The sequence below is a fragment of the Volvox carteri genome, assembly GCF_000143455.1.
Source record: "Volvox carteri f. nagariensis unplaced genomic scaffold VOLCAscaffold_5, whole genome shotgun sequence".
Lineage (NCBI taxonomy): Eukaryota > Viridiplantae > Chlorophyta > Chlorophyceae > Chlamydomonadales > Volvocaceae > Volvox > Volvox carteri.
In genome coordinates this window covers 470,564-490,842 of record NW_003307548.1, presented here as the reverse complement: position 1 = coordinate 490,842, position 20,279 = coordinate 470,564, and the positions used below count along the sequence as shown (strand labels likewise).

At 56.3% G+C, this 20,279-nt stretch overlaps 4 protein-coding genes across 4 annotated transcripts; 1 reads left to right on the top strand and 3 right to left on the bottom strand.

Moving 5' to 3' along the window:
* Window positions 1-1,097: 1,097 nt before the first annotated feature.
* On the bottom strand, window positions 1,098-5,724 carry VOLCADRAFT_116304 (uncharacterized protein; the record flags this gene model as incomplete). The annotated part of the gene is made up of 9 exons (XM_002947016.1): window positions 1,098-1,325; window positions 1,768-2,631; window positions 2,810-2,904; window positions 3,270-3,360; window positions 3,793-3,993; window positions 4,380-4,503; window positions 4,916-5,203; window positions 5,371-5,561; window positions 5,695-5,724. The coding sequence occupies 9 exons, from the start codon at window positions 5,722-5,724 to the stop codon at window positions 1,098-1,100; spliced, it is 2,112 nt and encodes a 703-aa protein (XP_002947062.1).
* A 1,652-nt stretch (window positions 5,725-7,376) lies between these two features.
* On the top strand, window positions 7,377-9,635 carry VOLCADRAFT_103291 (uncharacterized protein; the record flags this gene model as incomplete). The annotated part of the gene is made up of 3 exons (XM_002947155.1): window positions 7,377-7,549; window positions 8,060-8,304; window positions 8,521-9,635. The coding sequence occupies 3 exons, from the start codon at window positions 7,377-7,379 to the stop codon at window positions 9,633-9,635; spliced, it is 1,533 nt and encodes a 510-aa protein (XP_002947201.1).
* Window positions 9,636-11,598: 1,963 nt separating this feature from the next.
* On the bottom strand, window positions 11,599-14,185 carry VOLCADRAFT_120421 (uncharacterized protein). The gene is made up of 6 exons (XM_002947015.1): window positions 14,067-14,185; window positions 13,808-13,991; window positions 13,617-13,696; window positions 13,192-13,277; window positions 12,728-12,858; window positions 11,599-12,249 (listed from the first exon to the last, which is right to left on the bottom strand). Exons 2-6 carry the CDS (start codon window positions 13,822-13,824, stop codon window positions 11,967-11,969), a joined length of 597 nt encoding a protein of 198 aa, XP_002947061.1. The 5' UTR covers window positions 13,825-13,991; window positions 14,067-14,185; the 3' UTR covers window positions 11,599-11,966.
* Window positions 14,186-14,685: 500 nt separating this feature from the next.
* On the bottom strand, window positions 14,686-19,461 carry VOLCADRAFT_116301 (uncharacterized protein; the record flags this gene model as incomplete). Its single annotated transcript, XM_002947014.1, has 8 exons — window positions 14,686-14,781; window positions 15,368-17,020; window positions 17,361-17,507; window positions 17,763-17,840; window positions 18,152-18,272; window positions 18,515-18,588; window positions 18,923-19,054; window positions 19,306-19,461. The coding sequence occupies 8 exons, from the start codon at window positions 19,459-19,461 to the stop codon at window positions 14,686-14,688; spliced, it is 2,457 nt and encodes an 818-aa protein (XP_002947060.1).
* Between the last annotated feature and the right edge of the window lie 818 nt (window positions 19,462-20,279).

Here is a 20,279-nt window from a genome sequence, read left to right as displayed (position 1 = left end):
CGGCGTCCGACCGCGGGTCATGAAAAAAGCCATACTTTTTCCCTCCGACGCTCCCTGCTCTGCTCTATCATCGTTTTGATATTTCAACAGCAAGGCAAATGCAAACACGTGAAGCGGTGAAAATCAAGACCATCATCTGTTTAAGTCTTCTCGAGCAAAACAAGGACGAGGTTCGAGCCTACTCCCGCCAGGGACACATACCTGCAGACACGCATGAGCTGCTTCTATATTTCTAATCCCGCACGTACGAATCGCCCGTGTCGGAGCGTGCATGCACGGCTCAGGCCCGGGACACATCGTCTTGTCTTCAGACCTGCCTCGCGCTAACCTAAAGGGGAACCGAAGGGGACAACCCTAGTAAGACCTTGCTAAATCGGTGCGCACCATCAACTCAGATAATGTAACTCGTCATGGGTTGTCGTACCCGTCCTACCCATAACCAGCAGCGGAAAAACATTTGAAGAGATTTGAAGGGTTGCCTGTGACGCAGGCGCTTGGGAAAAACCTGGCCATATGCGATATTAGATACCACATCTGCACAGAGGATGGAAATGGCCACAGCATACCTTCACGGGTCCCGAGAAACGAGGTCTCGTCCCGACAAGGCCACCTAGGGAAGACCCACCCCGCGTGACGCGCCCAAACACTACACACTTGGCTCCTGCACGCGCTTTCCCGCCCACGACAGCATTTGAAATTGAAAAAATAATGCCTTGTAGGGCCCATAGCACAAAAACGAAATGAATTAAGAGAATGGCGCTCTGACCCCGCTCATGTTCATAGGTTCTCAGTTCAAGAGCTACAACACGGTTCACAGTTGACAATGGCCCAACCCAGCCCCGCGCTTCACCTGCCTGCTAAGAACTTGCCTAGATGCCCTCGGGGCCCGGAGGCAATCGCTGCCCCGCCTGCCAGCCTGTGCCGTCCACACATTCTGGAACTCGCCAGCCACAATAAGGCCAATAAGGCTGTAAGGGTGCCACTAAGCCATATGGTAGTTCTGTCACGCCAAAGAATGTTGTGCCCGGCAGCAAACCCATGCGTGATGTGTCTGCGTCGTGCTATGTGTACATATGTCTGTCTACGTGCGTGCCTCCTCAACAACCCTTAAAAGCCTCCTCGCCCGCCACCAGCCGCGCCGCCACGCCCTCCACCAGCTCCGCCGTCGTGTCGTACTCCGCACACATGGATTCCAGATCCGCCGGCGACAGTCGGTCGTCCACAAACACCGCCCGCAGGGCCGCCTCGTCCGCTGCACTCACAGGCCCGAAATAGTGGCGCATCATGGACAGTGCCTCCGTCACTCGGAGGCGGCCCATGTACACCTGCATGCAGCAGCGCCGCGTGATTGACCGTGAACACCCGAGGCCACCGACAACATGGCATGGCATGGCAGAGCAGGGCTGGGCTGGGCAGGGCAGGAGCTGCTAAGCTGAAGGGGCATTTCGGGTGTACGTTTGGAGACATGTGGGCGTATGGCGCATGGACACCGGTTGATTGTATGCGCGTCTCGCGCAGGTCCCGGCTACCTTGGCTTTAAAGGTGACGGGCTGCGGATGCAGCAGGGGGCCCCGGCACCACCGGGCAGTTCGTATTCCCCTTGTGCTCTGAGTCGGTTTCGAGGTGCGGCAGGGGAGAGGGGACTGCATGAATGACACTGCTGCGCGTGCACGGGTGCCGTGCGCGGTTTTGAGGACTTTATACGGCGGAAACGTTTGCCTTTACCAGCTGAAGTGTGGTCTGCTTTGCCCATACTTTGCAACTCACATCGCACAGCGCAAGCGGCATCTTTATCTCGGCACAGGGCAATCTGAGCACCATGCCCACCACCACCGAGGCGCAAAACGCAGTACCTTCAAATATACTGAACCGCGGGAAGAAAGAAGGTATACATGAATGTGTAGCCGGTACAAGTAGCGCGCGCGCGCGCGCGCCTTCGGCCCATCCGCCCCCAGAGCCCCGGACTACGTCACCAACCTTCTTGTTAATCCTCCCTGGACGAATGAGCGCAGGGTCGAGCTTCTCCGGGTGGTTCGTGGTCATGATGACGATGCGGTTGGGAGTGTCCACTACACCATCCAACACGTTCAGCAGCCCCGCTAGGTTGAGGTCATCATCGCCCTTGAATAAGCCCTTGCCAAAGGCACCCAGAGGAAGCGACGGCCCGATGGCAACACCTGGCCGCTCCCAGCCGCTGCCGCTGCTTACAGCGGCGGCGCCGTACGAGGCAGCGGCAGCAGCAGCGGCGGCGGCGCGGCGCGCGCCCGAGGAAGCTGTTGCGGGCTGGTTCCGGCTGCTGCCGCCGCCGTCCTCCGCTTCCTTGTCGCTATCCTGGTCGTCTGACTCTTCGCCGTCGTCCTTGGTGCTGGAGGCGTCGTGAGAGGAGTCGGCGGCAGAGGCCTTGGCGGCGATCGCCAGCTTGGCAGCTGCAAGCTGCTCCGCCAGCGCAAGGACCCCGACATTGTCGAGCGCAGCGGCGGCGGACGGCGACGCGGAGTCTTGGTTTCGGCGCTGCACCACGCTGCTTGCGGCGTCTACATCCTCCATGACAAAGATTGTCTTTTCGAACGGGAGTGAGATGGCGGAGTCGGAGCTGTTCTGAATCTGTAGCTTGTTGTCGAACACGATGTCCTGGTGAGGAACCGAAAGAGGGCGGGACAGGGGGAGGAAGAGGTCAATTAGAGGTGAGGAGCACGGCCTTATAGTCGTTGTTTGCACACTTCGCATCCTGGCCCACACGATGTTTGTCTTCTCTGTCTTTACCCCAAAAAGATGAAGTCCCCTCACGACCCTAGGGTTCCCAGCTCACCATGAGTTCCTGGTTAGTGGAGATCTTGGACAGCGGTACTGAGATAATCGAGCGCTTCGTGTGCTGCGCAAGCGCCTTAATTAGACTGGTCTTGCCTGATTAGGCGGGAGGAGCGAAGCGAACGGAATGAAGCAATGGATCAATCAGCGAGGCGCGAACGAAAGCAAAATAGTAATGGTTAGTTCGACTGTGAACCGATAACAAGTTTGAGAAAAGGAAAAAAAGATTCGCATCAGCACCTCCAAGTTGATCTCCAACAAACAGACCAAAAGCTAGACGTTTGCGAAACAATGCAGCTGGTTAGCTGTGTGCTCCGCTCTTCCTTGACCTCTAACCAGGGGCACGGCAGGAAGGCCTGTCTAGCGGTGCGCCGGAAGTATCAACAGTGAGATTAGCGGACGGTACGGCCTAATGGACAATACGGTAAGCAGGGGTTAAATTTGCAGGTGGCGGGCCTTACCTGTGCCGGGCGGGCCGTAAAGCAGGAAGCCCAGCTTCTGTGGGTAGCCGGGGATGGCGAACTTGCCGGTCTTATTCAGGAACTGCTCCACCTGTGCGCGGGTTTCGATGAGGGGTTTTGATTGCCCGGTTGGATAAAGGGGCGAGAGGGCGGAAGGACGACGACTACGACGGCAGTGGAGATGCGGCGGTGTACGACATCGCGGTGCGTGCGAGCAACATGGCGCGAGGACGAAGGGGCATTTCCGGGGTGGGAACGGCTGCGAGGTGGTGAATTGATGGGCTCCAAGAATACGGCTGTTGGCCCCCCCGGGACCTGCTTTTCATATCCCGCCTTCGCCATTGATCGCTTATCACATATCGCTCGCCTCGTGATGCAGTCTATTGTACCAAAACACACACGCTCGCAGCACACGCACCCTGTTGCCCGGCCCTCAACCAAACGCATATGCACGCACACACATACACACATACACACACACGCACACATACACACGCACACATACACACACACTCTCACGCACCAGCTTAAGAATGGCCTCCTTGTCAGGATGGAACAGAGACGCGAACGTCTTCTCCTCGCTCAGCTTGTAACGCTTATACACGGCGGAGGGTTTGGAGCCGGAGTCCCCATCCGCAGCTGCGGGCTCCCTGAAGCCCGACAGCACTGGCATGTACAGATAGCGAGCGGGGTCCACCCGAGCGGATTGCTCCCGCCGGTAGACCTGTGTGGGAGCGGGAGCGGGAGCGGGAACGAGGAAGGAGCGGTAGGAGAGGGCAGGGTGATATAAGGCATGAAAGAGGAGGCCTGGCATCTGCGACAGAGACAACCGTCAGAGTTTGAAATGAATGGCACAAATCTATGGAAAGTTCTATAGAACTGCTTTCGAGCATTTAAACACAGTCAGGGGAACACGGGCACGTAATCGCCGCGTGTTGCACGTAACGCACCCAACCAACCCACCCACGGAAGGGGCCCGTCCACCATCGCGAACCATCGAGTGGTCTATCCTGGCCTGTGACCTGATCTGTGCGAGTCTAAGGAGTCCATCCGCCTTCACCGCAACAAGCCACCACTATCATCCACCCAGACACCCACGGTTACCCCCACCTCCAGGGCCTCCTGCAGGAACGTCGTGATCCGCTTGTTGCCGTCCTTCTCTCTCGACTCCAGGTGGTAACGCACTTTGGTGGTCTTCTGTTTGTCATCCAGATTCTCAGTATTCAGCATGAACCTTCGCACGTGTGCGGTCATCAGGCAGATACGGCAGGCAGGCAGGCAGAAATGGCCAATAACGATTTCTCCCATCGAGTCGATCATGTGAGTGGCGACATGCAGGCGCGCGTTTTCGTGCACCCGGGCGAGCTCCCGGACACAGGGGGCGACCCTCGACACGGTTTTTTAACGTGACAGCGAGGGCTTTTTAATGGACTGTGTGTGGACTAGCAATGCATTTATAGCTCAGCAACTCAGCAAATCAAGCGGGCTTGATGATGTGTGTCGGGGAGAAGTTCGTCCACAGCCCTCCCCATATTGCCGCCGTTGAACCCCAAAATTGCCATGCCCTGGGACAATCTACCCCTGCAGGTCGGTCGTGGGGTGGTTATTGCTATGGTGGTGCACCGTTGAGGGCGGGCGGGACTGACCTGATGCCGTTCTTCAAGGCAACCCACTGCCCCGGCTTGGGCATCAAGTTGAAGCTGTACGCATGCTCCTTGCCTCTATCGTCATCGCTGCCGCTGTCCGTTTCATCCTCGCCCTTGTCCGCTGCAGCGACCTTGTTGTCCACATCGCCGTCCGCTGGCCTCGCGGGCTTCTTCCGTATGGCCACGTCCGCATCCGTTAACTCCCGCAGCGTTTGGACTTCACGGTTGATGAGGTTAAGTACGGCGCGTTGTAGGATGCTGTTGGGTGGTTGGCTGTCCGAGTCGTACCTATGGGTTAACCAAAAGGAAGGAGGGGGAATTTAATTGACCTAGGAGGCGGGCTCTGGGGCTTGTTGCTGTGGTGGGTTGGGGCCGGCCTTTCCTTATTGGTCTGTCCTGTGCATGGTCCATACGCCAGGACGGGAAATGCATTAGGACCCGCGAACACCACGTACCAGTAATAGGAAGAACGCTGGGTGTGCTCGATGCAGCGAGTGACGCACTTTGTCGCGGCCTTTGAAGGCCAGACACGTTGGGGCAACGATGTCAACACCGGCACCAGGTGCTTCAAGAGAAGAGGTACAAGCAAACAAAATACTACGTCCAGGTACGTGTTCCCAGTGCTGATCTTGCTCATGAGGCCATACTGTTGCAGCGGCAAGGCCAACGGGATAGGGGAAGGCCCAATTGGGCCCAGTTGTTCATTAGTCACTGGTGCCTAGCTTCCTACCTTTGAAGGAGCAAATTTTTAAAGTTATTGCGCCATGTTGAAAATTTACCTGAGTAATAAGCTCGGGAGTGATTTCCATGATAGTTGCCCGGTCTTAGAGGCTGGGCTTTGTTCCCAGAGCGATGTCCCGATGCCAATATAGGTGTTGCGTACTAAGGAGAATTAAAATGATACTGAAATGGCTCTTGTAAATTTGTAACACAGATATGGTGGGGCTTCAGAGGTCCGTTTCCTCTAGTTGTAATAGGGCAATATGTTGCAAGCCAGGGATAGGCTTTTCGATGAGGCAATTTTAAGCTGTAACTCACAATTCATCATGATGTTGAGGTAGGCACAGGCCAGGTCAGTGGCTTGGATTTGCCAGAGCTGGCTGGGCCCGCGTGGCCGCCTGGAAGTTGTACGGGATGCATTCCCACACAACCTGGGCATGTACTCAAAAAATGGAAACGCCTATGCATGTTAAGCAGCATTGTAAAGCCTCATCTGACATATCTTTTGCCTAGCGACCTGCCATCATCTTGGCGGCCATCAACCTGTGACCGCAACAATGAAGCCACGTGCTTGAACCAATTGACAAAAAGGGTTTTCGGCTCGTAATAATGCCGTTGTGTTACAGACGGTATGCTGGCACGTCCCCATTGTTTCAAGCTGAAACATGAAGGCTGTTGCAAAACAATTCCCATAAACGCAGGGTTCGCCAGCCAGACTTTTCGGCAAGCAGAGCATTTGCTTTGTTTTTCGTCTTTAACAACAGAAACAAAACAAGTGCCAGAACAGTTTGCTCGCAAATCCTTTGACCCGCCCGGGAGCTTGGGGAAAAGCTTGACACCGGCCCACAATTGCAATTTTAGCACTTTGATCTGAGCCTAATTCGTATTGTATATTTAAAAGATCAGGTGAAGATGACATCTTCACCGTTCTTTGCCGTAATGGCCAAATGTACAACGGTTAGCTGCGAATGGCGATACATCCCTAGTGTGCTTTGCAAGCCTGTGATGATCTGCTCTTTCAACTTATTACTTATTTTCCACAAGCTTTTGAACACATGATTCATTGAGCAATCGGAGACGTCACGTACTCCAAGCCGCGTAACGGAGGCAATTCTTCCAAAGTATAGGCGGCCTTTTCGGCATCTCAAGCCTTGCACGGAGCACTCGTTTCGAAAGCGGATTGGTCATTCCTCGGCATTAGCCTGCTTTCGGAAGTTCGACTAAACCCAAGCGAAAGGTAAGAGACGTGTGTCTCCGTGACAAACATTATACGGGATACTCAGTCTTTGATTTGCAATTTGCGGCCGTCGGTAGGACGTCTCTCTGTCTAGGAAATTGAGCGTAAGGCAAAGCTTATGGCGTCTGCCATAAGCGGTCACAAGCGACACTGCCTAACGAATAAGAATTATTCTCTCTCAGTGCTAATTTTGCGTCTTCGGGGTGCTCGTGGGGCTGCGGGTAGGCTATTGCCCTGGGAGCTCCAAACGCTGCAGCTCACAGCAAATGAGCTCGAACAACCTTTCAGTTTTGCAACAACTGTGTTAAGCTTTTGGCTCAGCGTTCCTTGCATTGATTTCTTACAATTCCGGCTGGGCCCTTCCGTGCTTCCGGTCGTTGTACTGGACGTGCTAGGCGTGCCTGCGGAAGTATGTAAGTCAGCATAACGGCAGCAAATTGTCGCGCTCCGTTACTCATATCCCGCTGTCAGGTTATTTTAGCGTACACTTACGCACCGGCTCCGATGGAAAGCGGCGAGGACAACGAGACTTGTTGGATATGCCTCGAAGGCGTGGAAGGGGTCGACATCAGCCCAGGTCCCCTCCAAAGCAACCGCCTGATCAAGCCATGCCGTTGCCCTCGAGTCGTACACAGCGTATGCCTGGCGAAATGGCAACTCAGCCAGAGCGGCAAGAGGTCAGTTACCCAAAGCTGGTAATCCGCCTGCACGTATCTGTACTTGTACTGACCTGCGATGCAACCTCTAACATCCCCAGGTTTTCCTCTCTTTCCTTCCTTCCTTCCTTCCACACCCTCTCTCTCTCTCTCTCTCTCTCTCTGTGTGTGTGTGTGTGTGTGGCAAGCAGCAGTGGCCTTGGCGGATGTGGCCTCAGCAGATTCCTCTGTCGCGGGCAACTCCTCCATTCCTCTGTATTGTTCCTCCACCGCACTTCACTGTGTCCCCACTGCGTTTCCCCACGGTGTTGTTGGCTTTGTGCGCCGCTTGTAACGCACAACCCAAATCCGGCTGCTGTCCATCACAAATCTCTGTCTGATCAGAATCCCCCGGATCTGACGCACAGTCCGCGGAAAGGTCCCGAGCGCCAGAGATTCCCGGCCACCCCGTGAACCCCCTGGGCCCTTTCTCACGCCCTGCCCACTCCGCTACGATAACCCGCCCTCACGCGGCGGCAAACCCGCCCCCAGCGAGGAGAAGTTTTGTCGCTTCTGCAAGGAGCGGCTCCCTGACTGGCAGGCCAACTTGGCCCTGCCCGGCATGGCGGCAGTGGAGCCCGTGATGTCGGTGCACTTCAACGGCCAGACCCACATGGTGAAGGTGAAGTCCGGGGAGGAGGGCCGCATGGCCTTCATCCAGGACGTCCGGCGGCTGCTGCGACTGCGGGACAGCCAGGAGTTCTCCATCACCTTCGAGTGCAAGGTCCCCGGACATGGTGGGTAGGAAGGGACAGACTACAGCGAGGGAGAGGGAGAGGGAGAGAACTAAGGGAGGTTGAGGCTCTCGTACGACATCGGAACGCGGGAAAAGCATTTACAGTTAGCAATCCAAGGGAGGGGGAAGGGAGGAGGAGGAGGAGAGGACGGCAGAGAATCCTCTTAGTTAGTGCGCGTTCTGATGTCACACTTCCTCCACGCGTACTTCCCCTCAGGCATGTTCCTGGACCTCAAGGGCCTGTCGTCGTACGATGCGGCGGTTTTCTGCGCCGCCATGACGGCCGTAGAACGCCAGCGCCTTGCTGCACAGAAGGCCGCACAGAAGTTGGTTGCCACATCTGGCTCGCGGCACGCCACCGCTGCTGTTGCCGGCACGCTGCTGCCCGTATGCTCCTCCGCCACACTCGCGACAAGCCTAGGGGCCGCAGAAAACAGCTCGGCTTCGAGTATCCTTTCTGGCGGCAGCAGCAGCAGGGGCAGCACTAATAATGGCGGAGACAATACCCAGAGAGAGACAAGCGCGCCTATCTCCGCAGCCACCCCCGCACCTGCCTCAACCTCGGTCCCGACCTCGTCATCGTCTCCGTCGCGGCAGAGGACCCTGCATGGCTCCAGCGCTGGTGCAGCGCAACCCGACCCCGACGTAAGGCCCAACAGGCCTCGTGCTGGCAGCGTTAGCGACGTCGATGGCCTCCACCCCGCTGAGAGTGCCCAGCGCCAGGCCGCAGGGCCGCAAACAGTCAGCGGCGGCATGGTTGTCGAGGCGGCGGCTAGTCCGTCGTCTGCCTCCGTACCGGCAGGTTCAGCTCGTCCCGTGCGCCCGCTGGGCTTGGTCCTCAGCGCAACGGACGGTGGCACGCTGGGCGGCGGCGCGGCAGCTGTAGCGGCAATGGGCCGTGCGAGCAGCAGCGGCCGTAGCGCCAGCTGCCCGCCGCAACAGAACCAGCAACAGCCGGCGGCCAGCGTCTGCCCGGCGCCCCGCGGGCCGACAGGCTGGGGCACTCACACGTACGACAGCGCGTGTGAAGTGGAGTCCGCGGCAGCCATGGAGAGGGCTGGCGCCTCCGGTGCACCTCCAGACGGCGGCGCCTTGACGGCGGCCGCCGGCGGGATTGGCGACGGGGATGCCCGGCATGGCAAGCCCTTTGCATGGCACGGGTTTCGCGGTATTGCGACGCAGGGCGACAGCGGCAGCAGCGGCGTGCCGCCGGCCGTGCCTGTGGACCTTTTTGAGAGGCGGCGCGGGGAGTACGGCAAAGGGACGTGGCTGAGCCGGTTGATGCTGTGCGCCAGCTTCGGCGGGGATGATGGTGAGCCGGTCGGTCATTGAGGGGGCGTGCAGCGGGCACAGACCTGACTTGCGAAGATATGTGCGCACTCGCAGCTCAATTGCCCGGCATTCGATATCTGTTGTCCCAAACAGATTGAAAAGGAAACAATCAGAAAATTATCAGTGTTCCTATAACCCAAATAAGCACTGTGTCGTGACGGAGATTTGAACTAAAGACCAATGTATGTTGTTGTGTTGATTTTGTTGATGTTGATGTCGTTATTATTGCGTATCATACGCACCATGGCAGGAGGGCATTGGCAATAATCAGTGGTGTGCCAGCTTTTGGGCGGCAAATTGCGGAGAAGCAAGTTATTTGTTGCCAAGAAACAATTTAGGATAACATGTGAACGTGGGTGGATTGCCTTCCGCATCCGTGAGCAAGATGCGTTGAGCATACCCAGCGATGCCCCCTGCCGGCCGGCATTGTCGCGGTCGCTTCTTCCGCCGTCTTCCTCTTCTACCGCTTCTGGTTCTCGGACGCGATTACGCTGTCCGTATCCGTAACTGCGTGCTATGTTCTACGCATGTGCGTAATGTTATTGTTGGTTCAATATACTTACAAGTCGTCGTACGACAAAACCCAGGTGACCCTATTCCGCCCCCGGGCCCGGCCGTGTCGGGCATAGTAGCTGGCCATTCGTCAATTTCCCGCGCGATTCCATGATTGTGATGACACGATGGTGGGTGTTATGACGTCTTACTATTTTTTCATTCGCGCAAATCATAAAACCAGCTGCGCGGTGAGCTTTTACTGCGGGTTAGGGGGCACCCATGCATTTTTGGTGCTCCTGGGCTCCTTGGTGCGGACTCCGTTGAGGTCTACAGCACCAAATACACACAGGGACGGCACTATCGGGGGGGTGGTGGGAAAGAAGCTTTTTGAGGCAGGGGTTAACGGTCGTGGCGGCTGCTGTGTCTCCGATGCGGCTGGTCGGATGGTGTGGCTGTCTTCGGTAAGCGCCTCGAGTGCACAGCAAAAGAGGGCGGGGACCCCGTAGAGCGACACATGTCGCTGTGACGTTTATGATGCTCGCTAACAGTGGGTAATAATAAGCGGGGCGGGGCGGGGCGGGGCGCACAAAAGGAAAAGTGCTGCCGTGGCAACATGCATTTGATTACATGATGAATGCTGTGGACGGCGACCCCCCGCCGCTGGATGTTGCAGCCCTGCATGCGCCTGCCGGCCCGACCGGGACTGGGTTGGCTGTGCGCTGGCGCTTCAGAACTCGATTTGCATGGGAGGTGAGGCTGTGAAGGATTGTTGTCTGAAAAGCATATGATAGCCTCCTTAAGGTGGAAGTGACGGCTCGGGAAGTGGATTGCGGTATTTGATAGTCACCTCACGGCGGGTATCGTAGTTGATGCTCGCATGCTGACCGCCTGCGACAGCAGTGGTTGCTTTTCGTTGTTGCCTTCTCTAAAATTCTTCAGGTCCAAGCTGGTGGCAGTGGTGGTGATCACGAAGGGATTATTCATGAGCTCGCACGGCAGCGCAGTGGCCATGATGCGTGCCAGCATGGAGCCCGGGATTTAGATGCCGCCCGTCGATGTGTGTATTTGGGGAGCTGCCCGAAGTTGGGCCGCTGTTACAGGCATGCTGGAGTTAAGACGCTGCACAGGAAAGTGCTCTGGAAAGCGTCATAATGGATGCCCTTTGCTGCACATGTATATGTACTGTTTCGTGTCATGTTTGTGGCAAAATGCGCAGGTATGGTGTGGAGTTGGATTGAACTCCCATCCTATTTTAGGACTATGTTTCACAATCCGCTTCGTCAGAACGTTCACGAATGTTTACGAAGAATGGGACACGAATAATGCTGGCCACCTGGCCCAGGGTTGTACTGGGGCTTGGGTAGTCGCGCGACGTTGGCATGCCTAGTACAGTCAGCAGGTGCGTTTCCTGTTCGCATAAAAGCCTGGTGGGAGAGCTTATGATGCAAATGATAACAGCAGGGCGCTTGGCGCAGAATAACCTCACATAACATTCTGAGCAAACACTGTAACTATGAACCTTGCTCGCATATCACAACTCTCCAGTGTAGCAGAAGTAGAGCAGGGTGGCAGCCTAAACCCCAGCGCCGTAATGCCCAGCGCCATTCCATTACCCATGGCAAAGAAGCCATCGCAACAGGCAGTGTGCAAGGTGTAACCAGATACGCTGTGAGCCGACCGGCACCCTCTACCTCTTTGCGCCCAGCGCACCTAAACGCCAAAGAGATTAAACGCCACCATGAGGCACATGGCAAGGCGCTGAGGCGCACCGCAGTACCAACTTAAACAAAGTGCACGTTGACATCAGTGCAATGCCGTGTGCATGAATACCAGGTCTCACTGCGCGGTCTTGAGCTTCTGCTGCTTGAGCCGCGCGCGCTGCTTCGGGTTCAGCCGCCGGGCAGTGGGCACCGCCCCCGCCTGCCGCAGCGCGTCGACTGTTCGTGCGAGGGAGACCCGCCACATGCTGTCATCATCGGCATCACCGCCATTGGCGTTGCTGCCGCTGCCACCTTTCCTCTTCGAGCCCGCGGTGGCTCCACCAGCTTGTGACGCCTGCCGAGCCTTACAGGCGCAGTAGATCGCCTCCGTCTGCTCCCCCAGCCCAATGTACCAGATGCTGTGTAACCGTCGTGAGAGAAAAGGGACACGGGAGCGAGCAAAAGGTACCGATGCTTTTGCGGCGCTTGTGCAGACCTTTAAAGACCGCCTGCCTGAACAAACGGATCACATTCCTAGCTATCGTGCAAGCTCTGTTGCGCCTGTGGGCTCAGTAACCGGTTCCGGCAATCGCTTTCCGCTACAGCCAAATAAAGGTAGCTTGCCAACACAGGCAGCGCGCAAACAACAACACCTGATACTTGTCAGCCTTGCAAACCTATGCTGGTATATTGTCTATTCGTTCATGTACCCACCGCATCCGGCAGACTGTACCCGCAGCACTCCTATTGACATGATCGAAAACATGTACAACCCATCACGGGGGTGCGAGGCTCAGCAACTTGCCAACCCTGCCTGCTTGACACCATCTGCCCATCAACCGACCTTCCCGCCCACCGGGGACCAGCTGTGGGGGTAAGCTGCAGCCAGGGTCGCACCTGAAGAAGGGCGACTCCAGGTGGCCCGTGCCCTCCGGGTGCTCGTAGCTGTAGCGTGCTTGTGGGGTCAGGAAAAAGGGGCGCTGGGAGGCCGCGGTGGTTGTGGAGTCCAACAGCTGGCCGAAGTAGGCCTGCATCCAGGCGCCAGGGCCAGAAGCCAGCAGGCACGGTGACCCAACAATGCATTTTGACTCCTGAATATCTGCATTAGGAACTCATGTACCATGGTGGTTTCCTGCTGCCGCCCATCCTGTGGTCCTGCCCCACCAGTGGGAGGATACCGGTGGTAGATGCGAGCACCTCATCCGACCCCTATTCGCCGAGGGTTGCGGGCTGGCCAAGGACGGCAGGAAAAAGCAGGGGTCGGGCTAAGGGTAGGGATAGGGGCCGAAGCCGGACTCCAAGGCAAGGCTAATATGTGGTTCCAGCCTCTCGGGCTGTACACGACCAGAAGCGAATTGTACCTTGGTGGCCACATAGTTTGGCAGCAGCAGTGCCCAGGGCTTGCCCGATCGAAGGCAGAACTCCAGGATGCGCTCCTTGTGATCGGCTGGCGGCCCCACGGGCGTCACATCAGGTGGGGTAGGCACGTTTTGAGTGAATGGGCGCCCGAAAGGAGCGGAAAAAGACACACGTCCAAATAACTTTTACATTCCCCATTGTGCTGCCATGTAGGTATTTCTAGTCGTGTCGACCCGGTAATTTAGGTCGTATAGATTTGAGAGAGGGATCCGGGTTACGATGGATTGCTGTAATCTGAGCAAGCCCAAGCGCGGGACATGAAGTAGCACGCTGACACGTTCAGTACTACGCGATACTGCACCTAAGCAAGGGTTGCGGAACCAGTTGGGAATGCGCATCGTGAAAGAATGTTTGTCCCGAAGCTTACCCGAGTACGGCGGGTTGGTCACTAAGATGTCGTACGGAGGCACGTCTCCGCATTTTACGTCCTGATAGAAGTCCCTGTTCCTGTGTACGTGTTTACCGGCACCAATGCACGGGTTACAACACTGGCCATGCCAGAGGTCTTCCTTGGCTGAGTTCCCCACGACGTGTCCTCTTCCCTACCTAGAGTCTTACCTGTGGATAAAGTTCATGAAGCCCAGATGCTCATAATGCCGTCGGATGCCGCCTTGACAGAAGAACGGATCATATATTGCTAGTTTTTGTCTCGAAATTTTAAGTTTCTTGCACAATAGGCGCAAAACTGGCGCAATGTCTTGCACCGCTTGCAGCGGGCTCTCAAAGTGGTCATTGTAATCAACTGAAGGCAGGTCACAAATCCACAGTCCATCAGTCAATCGGCAACTCACGAATTGGATGCATCTTGTCGCTTTACCTTCGAATTGCCAGAGGTTCTTGGTGGCACGCTGCGTCGCCTGCGAGCGGCTGCTATGCTGTGCGCTGTGGCCGTCCCCGGTGCTAGTCTTCGGCGTTTTGTTATGAACGTTGTAATCGTCTATGGAAACGCTATCTGCCTTCCGCTTAGGTGCCTTGCACGCATCAAGTATCAAACGGGAGGGCTGCTTGCCCTTAGCGACTCGCTTTCTTCCGGTTGGATGACCCGTTGAGGCGGCGGTTTCGCTTTGCGAGTGCTTCTTTGTGTTTCCTTTCTCGGAATTGTGCTTTGAAAAATGGCTAATGAAGTCAACCCCGTCATCCAGGTCATTCATTCATACGAAATTACGAGTGCAGCGAAGCTTAACCTCTTAATAAATTCTATGCCCGTCAACGGTGATTAAAATGTACCGTGCAGGTTCTAGCACCTGAAATCGTTTTGTTTTACTTCAAATACGACCCGAAACGGACATCGTACAGAACGAAACAATCCTAAGGCAGCGAGGAAAAGCCATTCTACCCCGTCCACCGAACCCAGCCCCACAAAATGGAGATTCAAAACCAGGGTCATTTCGTAAGCCAGATCAAGCATATAACAACCAAACGTCTTTGCAAAGGTCTCACAGATAGGTCCCCTTGGCTGTTTTGGTTCCCAGCGCACGACAAACGCTGAACCAGCTGTACACCACGCCCCTGTGTACGTACACGGCATCCGCCTGGCACATTATGAACAAGTTCGGCAGCTTCGAGTCATGACCCTCACACTCTTTTGAGTCCTCTACTACCTAAATCTCAAGTCCTCGACTAAATAGTTCCCCCTTCTGGTCGCCAAGTGTAAACAGGTCAATCCGCCGCACGCCTGCGAATACGTAAGCCTCCTGCTGTCAAGCACTTCCATCTTCCTCGCCACTTTCAGCACGGCCAACAATTACCGCTCACGTCAGTCACGACACCTCTACACCCCATACAGCGCCGGTAACAAGCCCAACTACCAACAACGGCGGCAACGCTGAGCGACCCACCACAACCTAGATTAGCTGCACGAGGTTGCTTCCATTACCTTACAACCGCCGCCCAGCCCGGAACCAGCAAGACAGTATTGGGGGACCACTTTCCCGCGTCCCCAAGCGCTCATGTAACATCCCGACTGCCCTGAACGCGCTAGGCTCGTCCATCTTCATGTATTGCCGTCGCAACCGGCCCCTGCCCTGTGGACGAATAACCGAGGAAATCCACAGCCGGTGGGCCATCGGCCACGCCTCGGCAAGTTCCGGCTGCTTCAGTATCAGCAAGCGGACCTACCGGTGCTGCAGCCGCAGCCGGTCCCGCCGTGGTGCCTGGCGCGGCAGCATCAACCAACTGGGCATGGCCAGTACAGTTTAAGCTTGGAGTCGGTACTTGAGAGCCCTGCGGGGCGCCCTGGTATCCCACGTTCATATCCGGCTGCAGCAGGGCATGCTGTCGAAGCTCCACCAAACGCTGCAGCTGCAATTGTAGGTCTTGGCCTTGCATAGGCTGTGGCTGCGACACAGGCTGGTGCAGCTCCAGCAGCGACGGCGAGGGCTGCGGGTCCTGGCATACCGGCTGCTGCTGCGGCCCACTCGACACGGCATGTGTGCCGCTGGGCTGGTGGTGCAGGGAAACGGGTCTGAGGAGTGGCTGCAGCTGGAGCCTTTGCTGAAGCGGCACAACTTCCGGCGCCTGCTGGGACAGCTGCAGAGACGGAGGCTGAGGCAACTGTAAGCTCACCGTTGGCGGTTGCTGTTGTAAGCATTGTAGCTGTTTTAGGGCGTTCAGTCGCTGCAGAAGCTCGAGGCCACTCGGCTGCTGCTGTTGCGGCTGCTGTGTTAGGTGTGCTAACTGCTGTAGCTGCACCAACTGTTGGAGCTGCTGGACCGCCTGCAGCGGCTGCTGCTGCTGCTGCTGGAAAAGCAACAGCTGAGGTTGCTGAACCGCTTGCATGAGCGTTGGCTGCTGCTGCTGTGGCGGCGATTTAACCAGACCGCCGAGCGCGAGCAAGCTAGGCTGGGCCAGCGGAAGGAGGGAAAGCGCGGGAGATCCCCCCGCCAGATGTCCCGTACCTGATGCGAGACCGAGCAGTAGCGCCAGAGAGCTTTGCCCCTGCGGAAGCGGCCCTTGGCCCTGGGGGCTGCAGCCCGCATCGCTGTATGACCCCGCGCGTGAGCCGCCGCCGCTGCCGCCTGTTCGGCTTCGACCCCGTCCTCGCCCCCTGCCCCGGTTTCCGGAACCACGGCCCTTGCCGCGCCCACGACCATTTCGGCGGCAGCGCCCATCCTCATCATCCTCGCCCTCGACATAGTCCTCATCGTCGGCATCATCCACGAAGAGCGGCCCAGCCTCTTCCCCTGCGTCGGACTCTCTAGGAGCCCTAGTGCTTCGTGTGGGGTGCCAAATGCGGGCTACTTTTGGCTCCGGCTCGGGGGTGCTACCCGTCGTAGATGCGTCCACCGAGGGTACAGCCCCTAAGCTTGGCCCGGAGCTTCCAGCACGTATGCCGATACCGGCGCAAAATTCAGGTGCAGCGTCTGCCTCCAGTTTTACGCCATTGTATCCCGGCATCTCCATTTTGGCGCTGAAGTCCACGTGCAACGCGGCCGCGCGGCCTACGCAATCTGCTTCCACTGATCGTGCTGGGGTTTCTATCCCGGGGGACACCGCAGCCCCTGGCACAGGCTCATCCATGACCGCAGCTGCAGCTGCCGCCGCACCTGCAGCCTGGGCATCATGGATACCACCATGGATACTGTTCATGAGCACAGCAGCTGATCCATTGTACTCGCCCTCTTCATGCATAATGGCCTCCCGAATCCTTTCCGCCATTGCAGGGAAGGCTATGTCGCTGGTTTCCCGTAAGTCCAGGAGCTGCAGCTCGTTAGGGTTCGACATCGCGGAGAGCACGTTGAAGTACGGCTCCTCGCTGGGGTTAATTAACACCTGCGTGCAATCTCGAAAGGTCAGGAGACAACCCTTAGTTCAACCGTCAAGCGGCGGAGAATCGCCGACTGAAATGGCGCAAACGAAAGCGTTTAGTGCAAAGCTGGAATTCTGAATGGGCCTTGGAAATGGTGTTGCGCATTGCGCAATGCAATGGGCCCGACCAAGTCGGCGAGACCCAGGAGCCCTCGACCCGTTCCAACCCAGTTCCAAGGGTGTAGGTAGAACCCAACGCTATACATCAGACACAGCCGTCACCACAACATTTATGTCGATTCTTCTGGACGCAATTAGTCGCTAAGGTTCTTTCCTCGGTTTAAGCCCGCAGCAACCGGCGTACCTGCGGTACTGCATTGAGGCGACCGAGCGTCCCCAACATGTGCCGTACGCGGCGAAAGTACTCCACAGATGCGGACTGCTGGAAGCTGATCCCGGCCCAGACCACCATGTCACAAACCTGGAAATAAAGAATGATGAAATGGAGGGCCTGCAATTGGCATGGTCTGATAGCAGAGGGGTCGTGGCTGAAGGCCGACGACCTAGACGGGGGTCCTGAAATCGATATCCCACGCCACTCTGTGTACACCCACTAATTGGTTCCCCATTTGTGATGCAACGTTACAGCGATACGTTAATACAGCAATTTGGCCAGGACATCCTGCATGTTCCGTACGACCTAATTGGGCGGTGCGCCGACAGCAGCAACAGTGCTGGGCACTGGACCGATAGATAGTGTGGATACCTTGAGGTCCTCCTCCAATACGTCAAAGACGTGCTCCGGAGTAATGCAATCGCCCTCGTCATCATCGTAAAGCATCACCTGCAGATTGCCAAAAATGGCCTTGGGTGTTCAAGACCTGACACTGGGTGGAAGAAAGCTACTTAATCCTACAACAAAAAAGGCCTCGGCATCCTATTAAATTTTACCCCGAACTTGCTTTGGTTGTATGTTGTACGTTGTATGCTGTATGTTGTACAAACAACTAGCTCGCCGGAACGAGGTAATGGAGGGACACCAGGTAACAGCACATTGCTTCCTTCCCGAGGCCTGTTCCAAACCCGGCCGAACTAAGTGCTACAATCTAATTAACGCGCGCAATGGGACGAGCCCTTGGCCCCACCGGTGCCCACCTTGAAGCGCAGCTGGTCCTGTCCGCAGGCGCTGCATGGCACTGGTTGCTGCGCCCGCATGAGGCTGATGTTGTGGCGGCTTAGCGGCTCCACAGCGTGGCAGGTGGGGCATACGAGCTGCCTGTACGCGGAAGCACGTCATAGCCACCAAGACACCAGTCATCTTCCAGCGGTTTTCGCGTGAATGCTGCAGTGAAATGCAGGGTACTACAGAAGGCAAGGGCAACGGAAATTTAACGACCCTTCCCTCAGGAACATCCTTACATACCATACCAAAGGCTGAAAACACACGAGTGAAACGTTACTCATGGACCTTACAACTCATTCGCCCACCTGGGATAATGTTTCCTAAAAAAAGCCTACCTGATGTTGCCGTGCATCTCCACGGTTGAGCCCTGGGCGTTTCGCTCATGATGCCAAGTGTCCATGCCCACCACCTGCCGGCATTTGTGCGTGGGTTTCAAAAAGGAGGCCAAACGATCGACGTGAGACAAATCATCGGCAGTACGTCCGCAAGGCCTGGGCAAATACGAATACGGCGGAATGCAGCAGCCAGCCACCGTTTTAAAGCAAGCGGACTCCCTGGCTTCACGCGTCATAGCCCACCTACTCGAGCACCAAACATCACACGCTCTAACAACAGCCCAACGTCTAAGTTGCGACCTAACACTTACGACCCAAATCCCAATTTGCTTGGTAATCATGTGTACCCATTGAGTCGTGGCTTTCAGAGTCGAGTATTAACCTTGTCCACAACTGAATTTCACATACCTCTGACAGACCATCGATGTTCAGCGTGTAATGTCGTTGCAGCGCTCCGAGCTGTAGCAGCTGCGCCATGGCGTAGTGGCCTGTAGCGGCTCGACTGGCCTGAGCTTCAGAGTAGATCTGTGCAAAAAAAGCCTGCAGTGGCAGACGAGTTGGGGAAACGTTCGTAGTCATTTACAAACCCAGTTTTTACTTGACGCACAAAGCAATGCCATCAGGCCCCATATAGCGTGGACTCCGCGACGCCGCAGAGACCGATGACACGAACGGTGAAGCTGGAGGAGTCACGCGGCGTGGTGTACGAGTACGATTCAACATTGGCGTGAAGGTCATTCCAACCTGCATGCAACGCTCCCGCCCCCCCTTGCCACTCTAGCTCGCGCTACCTGCACTTCTGCACGGCGCTGCCTGTAGAAGGAGTATGTGAACAATTTGATACCATCTTGCACCTTGAACTTCTTGCGCGCCCGCTCATACAGCCCGTTGCGCGTGCTGAACATAGACATGCCTGGTGGCAAACGGGTGCGAAGAGGCAGCCACATTCTTATCATACATCCGGACCATGATCTCACAGTGGCATGGGTGTTTGAGCATTGTTCCGCGCTGTTATATGCGAGGAGCTGTGCCGCCAAAACCAAGTAGGCGGGTAACCCAGGACCTTCCACAAACGGAAGCTCGAAACCCGTCCAAAACGCGTTCCCGCAAGCTGGCGTTTACCTGAGGCCGCCGATATTCCACTCCCAGTAAACATTATAATACGCCGGCATCGCTCCACGATATTAAGGACGACATCAAGCGTCACCGAGCTGCGCAAGGACATGACCGTTCCACAGGCGTCAACCAAAAGGCCGTCCCCGCGCACCCCGAAGCTTCAAAGGCTTCAAAGGCTTGACAAAACTTATCCATCGCCGAGTTCAGGAGCACGCGCAAGCTGGCCCCGACGGTCACGATACCTGCGCTTGGACCCGACTTACTCTCCAAAGCGTGCTGTTGGCCGCCGTTTACGGAGTTCCATAATATCTCACACCTAGAACTTTGGCTGGCTCATCACATCCAAAAGAGCAAGGTGTGCGCCATCAACGAGGTTACCCTTCCCGCAGGGCCAGGGCCTGAATGAAACCTATTTGTGCGCCATTTTGCACTACGGTCAGATAGGAATGCAGCCGTTCCCCTGGTCCTCGCGTTTCCAATCTAGGCGAATTTGCGGATTCAAGGTAACTGAGCCCTTTGCCAAAATTATCCGGTGCTAAGTATAGTCTGCAACCCTTTATACTGAGCTATATAGTTACCAGGAGATGAACGGTATCCATGCATGATGCATCACTACAATAAGCAAGAGTTCATTCATGTGGTGCCAGCC

Excerpts from the sequence above, each read along its gene's own strand:
- VOLCADRAFT_120421 (XM_002947015.1), bottom strand. Across the intron at positions 12,859-13,191 it reads CAAACTATGTGGCCACCAAG|GCCTACTTCGGCCAGCTGTT; the intron begins GTACAATTCGCT and ends GCCTGGATGCAG. Across the intron at positions 12,250-12,727 it reads CTGGAGTCGCCCTTCTTCAG|CATCTGGTACATTGGGCTGG; the intron begins GTGCGACCCTGG and ends ACGGTTACACAG.